The sequence below is a fragment of the Corylus avellana genome, chromosome ca4, assembly GCF_901000735.1.
Source record: "Corylus avellana chromosome ca4, CavTom2PMs-1.0".
NCBI lineage: Eukaryota > Viridiplantae > Streptophyta > Magnoliopsida > Fagales > Betulaceae > Corylus > Corylus avellana.
In genome coordinates, this window is record NC_081544.1 from 1158839 (window position 1) to 1168552 (window position 9714).

General features: G+C 35.4%; 1 protein-coding gene across 1 annotated transcript; it reads right to left on the reverse strand.

Moving 5' to 3' along the window:
* Positions 1 to 2005: 2005 nt before the first annotated feature.
* Positions 2006 to 9125, reverse strand: LOC132178811 (KH domain-containing protein At1g09660/At1g09670). The gene is made up of 8 exons (XM_059591368.1): positions 9058 to 9125; positions 8558 to 8669; positions 6693 to 6778; positions 5814 to 5953; positions 5017 to 5151; positions 4820 to 4936; positions 2649 to 2792; positions 2006 to 2563 (listed from the first exon to the last, which is right to left on the reverse strand). Exons 2-8 carry the CDS (start codon positions 8656 to 8658, stop codon positions 2405 to 2407), a joined length of 882 nt encoding a protein of 293 aa, XP_059447351.1. The 5' UTR covers positions 8659 to 8669; positions 9058 to 9125; the 3' UTR covers positions 2006 to 2404.
* Positions 9126 to 9714: the final 589 nt, after the last annotated feature.

The window sequence follows — 9714 nt, forward strand, 5'->3', positions numbered from 1 at the left end:
ATTATTTTTTCTTGGCTTAAACTTGTAAGATAAGTCAAACATTGTCTCTAGAATTTACCTTTCATTTTGATGGAATATTTTAGGTGTTGAGCCTCGCTTATTTGAGAGACAGAGAGAATGCTAGAATGTTAATTAAATAATTAAATTTACTATTTTTTATTCATATATTTAATATTTTTCTATCGGCTTAAGCTTTTAGAATAAGTTGTAATTTAATGTAACTTAATTAGGATTGCATTTGTTTATCATAGGTTAAAAGTTTCTTGGTATTGTCAATCGTGTCACCAACTCATGAAATTGTAACACATTATTTGAAAACAACTTTAAGAGAAAAAAAAAAAAAAAAAAAAAAATCTTTTGAAATGTGTATCATTTCTCTAAGCTTTTAGAGATCTTGTTTAAGTATAGTCCTTTCATCTAATAGAGAAATGCTAAAGACCCCAAAACTTTTTCCCAAATGATCTGGTCCATTCAAGAAATAACTATGTTTAGATTGGTTTTTTTATTTATTTTTTTTTCTTAAATGAACGTGAGGTTCAATTCATTTGGGAACAAGAATTTGAAAAAAAGTTTTGGGATCTCTAGCATCTATATATATATATATATAGAGAGAGAGAGAGAGAGAGAGAGAGAGAATTGATTTTTTAAACCAAGTATTAAAAATCGGTCTTTCTGATTTTGTGTTTATTTTCTATCATTTTAATTTGATTAATTTAATCCATATACTTTTGTATTATATTCAATGCGAATCTTCTGTCTGTCTATGTATGCCTCGACCTTTTATTTTTATGAAAGAGAAAAAGAAAAATCAAATTGATTAAAACAAAATTATAAAAGACCATGTCATACTAATCAATTGATGCCATGTGACTATGACCCAAGGGAGAGACTACCCTTTACAGAGAGGAGCAACCACAAGTAAATATGCGACGTAATATATACAGTTGACACATGATATGTCCAACAAAAGTAGGTAATATGGCTTCAATTGATTGGTATGACATGACTCACCATTAATTAAATTTGAACGGAAAAACCTATTTGAAGCCAAAAGAAAATCTAAGAACCTATTTCTCAAAGTTACAAACTCAAAGATTAAATTCAAATTGCATATAAACTTAAGTGCTAAATTTGATTTTTTTTTCTTTTTTCTTTTTTCTTTTTCTCGGAATAACGTACTTGACCATCCATTAATCCCACCCCGGAGAAGAAGTATGACATCCAAAACGTAACTTTCAAGTTTGGACCATTTCAATATGCAAAGTCATTTTGACTTTGAAAAAGAAATCCCTTTGATACATAAATCTTGATGACTTTCCTTGTTTTGTTGGTTTTGGCTCGTAAAAGGGAAAATAATAAATAAAATAAAGACAAAAAAAAAAAAAAATAAACAACAACAACAACAACATCGACAGAATTGATCTTCTAAACCAAGTACTAAAAATCGGTCTTTCTGATTTTGTTTTTATTTTCTATCATTTTAATTTGATTAATTTAATCCATATACTTTTGTATTATATCCAATGCGATTCTTCTGTCTATCTATGTATACCTCGACCTTTTATTTTGATGAAAGAGAAAAGAAAAAATCAAATTGATTAAAACAAAATTATAAAAGACTAAAGAGAAGAAACATCAAATCGTTAAATCAATCACCACCACTAACTCAAGCACAATCTATCGCGAAAATGAGGGTTTAACAAGTTCTGATTATGTATCGTAATTCTACCAATACCAATTATCCCAAAATGCACATGAGAATTACATGCTCCAAAAACAAATTTCCGATTAATAGATTGAATTGGTGAGAGTTTCTGCCTTCTTCACTGACCAAACCATGAAGAAAGAAATAATAAATTCGCCTCATTGAAGGTAAAAGCACCTACCATAATCTTGCAAAGAGGCATATGAGTATCAACTAAGTAAAGTTGGCCGTCAAATGGGCACAGGCACAAAAAACTGAATTCACTACACAAGAGTAGAACACTTATAATATTCAAGAAGAGTATTCCCATATCAGCATAGGCAAGATAATATAATAGAAATGTCATTGAAAAAGAATCTGCAAGTACATTTGAGTTACATGACTCAGCAGCTAGCAGAATACAGATTAATTGAATAGGGGGGGATGGTTACAAGTTAAATAATGGAAAGGGTCTTCAATGTTCAAAATTAGTGATACATGAAAGAATATAAATCATAGTGGGTGTGAAGCAAATGTTCAAAAATCAATGAAGCAGTTAATCCATCTGCCATGCCAAGCAATCAGAGCCCAAAATTACCTCAGGAGTTCAAGTAGCCAGTTGTAAACATTGCATCCCAAGGTTCTGCCATCAGGTCATTGACCAATCACATGCCAATAATTCGGCAAATCAAACAATGGCACATCATCCACATCGTAGTGTTATCTTCCCGTCTTTGCTCTTTTCATTCCTGTACTGTTGAAGGGCGACATGCTCGGGCTCATGCTAGGGCTCATACTCGGGCTTTCTTCCCTTAGCGTACCATTCAGCATAGCCAGTTCCCTGAGTTGTTGCTTCTTATAATGATCCAAGGATTCATCCTACAGCAAGTGAGAGAGATTTGACCAAGTGCAAACAAAACGGGCAAGTAAAGATTAAAACAATTAAGTGTGTTCCAGCTCATACCACAGGCTTCAAAAGGTTTTCTAATATTTGCACTGCATACTCCAAGCGAGTATTTATACTATCCTCGGGAAATTCAGCCTCCACCAACACGTGCAGCGGCTCGTTAAGGTGCTCATATCCAGGTTTATCCTTCAATTTCTCTTCCTAAAGAAAAAGAGGTCTATATGAGAATGAGAAAAAAGTATAAACCCAAGAACCTAATTGGCATCACAGAAAATGCAAATCATTACCAGGAACCATGAGCATTCAAAACGTAACCTTTTTGCTTTAACAAATATTGACTTTCTCATAGTAAAACCAACCTCATAGTCATTCAAAAGTGATATGGCAAGCAACAATAAGACTATATTTTACTTCGGGTCCAACTCACTCTACCGGATAAGCCTTATAAAGCAGTCAATGCAATAATAATACACAACAAAGATCATGGGATCACAAAATAATTAATTACTTATAGTCGCACAGAAGAGAAAGCACTATTATTCTCCCCAGCCCACAAAATGCCACCTCGTTCTCTTTGGGAAGTGTGTTTGGGTAACTTACAAGTTTACGTCCATTCCAAGCACCTTCTACCATTCTGAAATGCTCATGCTATACTTCATCACCCTCCAATCTTCTCCATCTCTTTTCCCCATAAAAATGGGTCAGATACATGAGTTGTCATTTCACTTGAAGACTGGCACTCAACTATAACAACATCAAGGAAAGTTTTACAACCGTATATCTTATTGATACACACTTGGAGGCATTCTCTCTTCCAATAAACTTATATTTATCCTATTTCGCAGGCAAAATAGACTGTCCAACTAAAGCTCTCTTAGATTCAAAATAAAAACTTACGCTGCAAATATTAAGATGTTCATAATATTGTTTAAATCCTGAGCCAACCTGATATTGCATGTACATTTACTTGAATGATGCTTTTTTTTTTTATGGGGGTGGGGGGTGTGGAGACCCATTGGGCCTCTTCTCCAAAAGGGACAGTAAACAAGCAAATATAACACTTGGGTTAAGGGTAAAGTTGGTAATTTTTCTTACATCTCCCCTTCCTGGTGCTACACAACAGGAGGTAGCCAGCCCCACCCTTGACTCCCTCCTTTCTTTGGGTCGAGTTTGTAAATTTTCTTACATCTCCCCCTCCTGGCACTACACAACAGGAGGTAGTCATCCCCCATCCTTTATTCCCTCCATTCTAAGGGTCAAGTTGGTAACTTTTCTTACCTCCCCCTCTCCTGGCACTAAACAAACAGGAGGTAGCCATCTCCCATCCTTTATTCCCTCCATTCCTTGGTGTAGGCGGGATTCTTATTATCTTGGTCTGAGGCAACTGAAAAATGCAACCTAAAAGGCGCTATGGAGGGTTGACTGGTTCATGATGCTGGTTCTTATTGATATTTATAAGTATGTTCCCAAGCTTAACTGACAGTCTTTATCAAATAAAATCCCTACCCAGACATCATGAATATGTGTTACTCTTTTAAAATTCATTTGAAGCTTCACCAAATTCAATTTTGTATATCGAAAGTAATATTGGAGGTAAACCACAAGCATCATTAGTGTTCAACCACTCTGAATGAATCCAAGTCCTATCCCTCCTCCTTCCTCCCCCCGCCCCTCTGCCACCCAAACAAAAGAAAAGAATAACACGAATGAATGAATCCAAAAGATATAATATTGCAAAACTTAATCCAAAAGATCTAATATTGCAGAACTTAAACGAAAATACATACATTGGTGCGAATTAAGTGATTATAGCTCCCACATTTGGGGACAAAATTGAGAACATTGGAAGTTTTGATATAGATATGCATAGGAAGACGCACATCACCACTAGACAAACGTGAAGGGCTATTGGTGCATCACCTACAATTTAAAAAGTCCTTATTCAGAAGATAGGACAGGTAGGAAAACTAAAAATGATAATCCACCTAGTTAATGGATCACAACGATGAGCACTCCCAACAATTTAAGCAGAGAACAATACTCAATATATAGCTACATAAAATCTATAAGGAAGCAACAAGCAAGTTTAGACTGACAAAGTTCCATATTATAGTGCCAAGTATTCACTAGTACTTCAACTTAAGTCCGTTTACAATTAACGTTTAAACTACTTTACCAAGCTATGTGGTAAGAGAAAAAGGGAGGAAAAGGAAAACATTTCAGGATACCTTTACAGAATCCTTAACAGAGCCTCGGCCTCTTATGTACACCCTACATTCTGTCATGGCTTCAACTCTTTTCAGTGAGTTCCCACGTGGTCCCAAAATCCGGCCGACAAAATTATACTGCCAAGCTTTATTTTAGAAACTACTACATATTGGAAGAAAAAGGTCAAAATCAACTCCACAGGGACATATCTACTTACACTTGGATATTTGTCTACAGGAACATCAAGTCTAATAACTCTCTTTACAACAGGAGTGGTTGGAATTCCTTGTGCCCCAGCCCAACCCATTGGAGGAGCTTGAAATGGAGCTATTCTTTGAATATGTCCATTCTCCTGCAGGAAGAAAATTAACATCAAGAAAAGTTCACATGATTCAACCACAAATCACAATCTTAAATGCAAACTTTTTCTACCATGTTTCATTAAAGCTCGGCCAGTTGATTCTCCATAAAACAGGGTCTTATTCAGCTGAGCGTCAAAGTTTTTCAAATGTGATTAGCACTTTCCCCATTCTCCTGTCTTCATACTTAGCAAATGAAAATGATGCTCTCAATTCACTGCCAAAGGTTCGGTTGTGAATGCTAGTCTTATAGAAAGAATTATAACCCAATTCAGTTTCTCCAACAAAACCTTTTTTCGGCAGCGCATATGGCTGTGGCAAACAACCTCCTGAAGCTACCACATGAACACATCATAATTTTGACATATCATGCTCTACACTTCTTCCTATCTCTGGAAAGTTGTAGAGCAGGAATTTTGGCCAACCAATGCTGGGTGGTGGAATCATGTATCTTATCATCAAAAACAAACATGTAGTATAACCATTATCTATATTGTAAATGGTGTACCATAAAATGATACACCAATTAATTCATATCATTAAGAAAGTGGTGCCTAAATGCTCAAGCGATGCTAAAACCACGAATTACACATAAACTAAAAATAAAAAATCCATAACAATATAAACACCCATCATGGTTATAAGCTAAAATTACCTCTAATTGCATTGTGGGCCATCCCTCCAAATCCATCGGTCTACCATTGGGAGGTTGACCTAATGACCTAAGTGGGCTCTCATGCTCAAGTCTTTCATGATCCAGAAAACTTTGATTGAAGCCAGAAACCCGTCTGATTTCTGCAGTGCGTTGAAAGAATAAATCAAGTTGGGTACACAAAGCAAAGTGAAAATTTTAACAGTGTGATTTGCATATGGCCAAGAACATTTTAAAACAAATCGGCTTCCAAACAACACTGATTACATAGTTTTAAGCACAAGAGAAGATGATAAGCAGTAAATCTTTTAGCAGACACAGTACATGTCAGTATAGCCCAAGCTTATTCTTATCTCTCAAGATCTTTTTCAAGACTGTCTGAGCACATTATTAATAAAGACCAATATTTCTTGGCAAAGGAACGTATAGGAAAATCATAACTTGGTATCAGTCACACATAGGATATACTTGCAACAGTGCTGTTTATGATTTTTGTTTTCAAGAATCACAATTTATATCATTATTTGTCACCCCATACACATAGGCACCATTCTCTAAGGCTAGAACAGTCAGGTGGAAGACAAACCAGTGAACTTTAGAATACACATCAGGTCCTAAATTCAAAAATGATTTTAATTTGCTCAGATGACAGAATGCATGATAGCCAACACTTCTTTCCAATTGAAAAGCATGCTAAGGACAATTTCAATTAATAACGGCAGTAATACGCTAGTCTATGCTTGCAAATACATCTCACATTACTTATGATATCAAAATGCTAATTTTGTTCACTGAGGAGACAAAAGAAGACGTGATGATTTGAGCAAACAACTGAAGAATGGAGTATATGTTGTGTCAACAATAGATTGCAGATTCACTGACCTTGATTTAGAAGCCTGCTACATAAGGGCAGAACTTGCAGAAATGGTCCCAACTTTTGCTTCTCTGCTAGTAATTCAGCCAAGTATCTGGCATTGTCATGCGAGTGAAATCATGTATTATGTCCTATCATACCCCATATATTAAAATCCTAGAGCTAGTTGCACCACAGTTAGAGCATTCACAATGGAAGAGCTAAATGCTACTTTATCTAGAATGGCTAATCAGATTTGTAAAAAAAACCCCTACATTGGATTAGCCAAAAAAAATGCAAAATGGATATTTGATTGGAAGAGCCAAAAAAAAAAAAAGCTAAATGTAGCGGCACTTTTCAAGGGAGCTATTTTATTTTTTATTATTTCTCTCACCTGTTTTCTCTTTTTCCCAAAACATTTTCCCAATAAAGAGTAAAAAAATAATATTTTAATAGAATAGATAGAAATATAGCTAATCGGATGTAGAGGCATTTAAAAATTCATTAGCTAAACTAGATAAAAGTGAGTTTTGAGGAGCCATTTTGCATAAAAATTTGGCTCCTCCATTGTGAATGCTCTTAATCACAATCTTCTAAAGTGTGTTATTGACGGGTTAACATTACAAATAACAACTATAATATTTAATGAATGGTAATTCTACAGTTGAAAATCCCAATATATATGTTCCCCTCTGTACCTGGCCATGCTTTAAGCAGCATGCTCAAATACCCTTGCTTGCGGGTGTGCACTGATATGTGCATACAAGCAAGTGCACAGAAACATAAACAAACACCTTGTCATATGAAACCTTTCATAAATTTTGGGAAAACTACAACTCTTTTCCTGGCAGTGGGGGAGGAGGTGGATTAGGAAGGGAGAGAACATGTCAATATCCACAAGATATTTGGCCACCAAAAAAAAAATTTTTCTTTTTTTGAAGACGTTAGAGAAGAAAACATGCCCCCAAATGTTTTTATTTTATGTTGCTTATTTCTCGAAACAAAACAGGGATCAAATGAAAGAAAGAAACCAAACAAAAAAAATAAAAGATCTGGCATGACAAGCAAAATAAAAAACAAGTCACCAGCCATGGTCTTGAAATATGAGAAAGTAGATTCAATTCAAACTTCTACATTCTGCTCAAGTCATCATCCTTTTCCTTTCTGTTGGTTCTTTACCATTTTCTTTCATACTGATTCGATGTTCAATTAGTTAGTGTGAAAGATAGATTTCATACTCAGGCCTCCAGTGCCACGTAAATGAGGCTTTGCAGCCAAAGTTGTGGCATATCTCTTTCAAATGCATCGTGTTTGAATGAAACAAGCGATTCTGCAGTTAAATCTCCAACTTGCACCACAGTAGATAACAAATTGGATCTTTGGTTTCATTCTCAACTACTAGTTTGTTGAAATTTCACAAAAGTGTGAAAAGACAACCAATTCATTGTTTCGCAAACCCAAGAACAACAACTAACAATATCAAAGTTAAGCATATAATATTTGAGCATAAAGGGTCAATTTCAAGAAGAAGCTCGGAAATTGTATTTGTAGACAAGCTCTCAAACATGTTTACAACTTGATTATTCTTTTTCTTTGATCATGGAAGAGGTAGAAATTTTTGAAAAATATAATAAAACATGGACATAGCACACCAAAAGGACAAAATCAAAATTAGAGGAAATACTATACATAAATTGGAGCAAAACACATACCAATTTTTTTTTACGAAATCAGAAAAGTAAAAGCCATCAAAACCTATAAAACATACTATTAAGCCATCCTGACCAACACCGGAATATCAAGGGTAAACGCACCTAGCTTTAACCTGTATCGATGAATAACAAATCCAAAAGGAATAGCAGAGAAAACAGAGGGTTCTAAGTGCTGAACCAACCTTTCTCGATCTGAAGGGAGTGAAGTAGACCTTATAGGAGAAGCAGGGACTGCAGGAGGAGGATACTGGAAGTAACTCCCAGGTGGAATTCTCTCTCCCATCACACAAAGACCTATTGCGTAGTTCAATACCAAGAAACAAAATCCAGTTAGCCAAACACCCAATAAACTATCATACACACACACAAAACCCAGTAGGCCAAAAACCCAACACACCAATTTTATAAACAAACCCGGTAACATTAAAAAAGTGAAACAAGGAAACAAAATTCAACCAATACACACAACAAAACCCAGATGAAAAAATACCCAACAATCCAACAAACAATCGAAACCCAGTAAACAACCAATATATACAACAAGACCCAGTAAAGAAAAACGCGCAGTATACCAATATATACACAAAACCCAGCAAGGAAAACACCAAAGATACAGATATAGATACACCCACATGAATTTGATCAGACACATACATATACAAATAGAGAAAAGGGGGCTTACTTGATGGGAGCAGAGAGAAAGAGATAGAGAGAGAGGGGGGCGAGGTGGGTGGGAGACTGGGAGGTGAGGGGTGTAGGGGGCAGAGAGATTCAAGTCTTTTCTGCCCCTTATTGGGTAGTGAGAGTGAATGAATGGGCAGAGTGGAGGGGGAGACAAAGCCCTACTAAAATAGGACTCTTTATGGATCCTGTTGCTTTGCTGTATATATACTCAATCAACATCAATCTCATTGAATCTTTTACCTCCCAAAAATTAAATAAATCATTTTTTTTTCTTTGATAAGAACAAAAAAGAAAGGAAATGGAACTCAAATTTCGGTGGTCTTTATCAGATGATGTTGCCATGATAAATATCCTACTTCTAATAGACAATTGCAACAGTCAATCAACTTCATTATTATTGGTATTTTTCAGTTATTTAACAAACAACAAAATATATTAGGGGTGAAATTTAAAACCGTCCAACCGCAATCGTTAATCGCTTAACCACTTTCAAAGCGGTTAGTAAAAATCGCTAACCGCCTAGGCAGTTGTGGTTAGCGGTTAGTGGGTTATGGAAATCCGCTAACCGCTTTTTTTTAATATATATATATAATAAATAACAATAAGTCGTGAGTTTATGAACTTTTTTTGGTTGATTCAAATGGGCCTTAAGCTT

Excerpts from the sequence above, each read along its gene's own strand:
- LOC132178811 (XM_059591368.1), bottom strand. The coding sequence starts at position 8,658 with ATGGGAGAGAGAATTCCACCTGGGAGTTACTTCCAGTATCCTCCTCCT. Across the intron at positions 5,954-6,692 it reads TAGCAGGCTTCTAAATCAAG|AAATCAGACGGGTTTCTGGC; the intron begins GTCAGTGAATCT and ends AACGCACTGCAG. Across the intron at positions 4,937-5,016 it reads CTGTAGACAAATATCCAAGT|TATAATTTTGTCGGCCGGAT; the intron begins GTAAGTAGATAT and ends AAAGCTTGGCAG.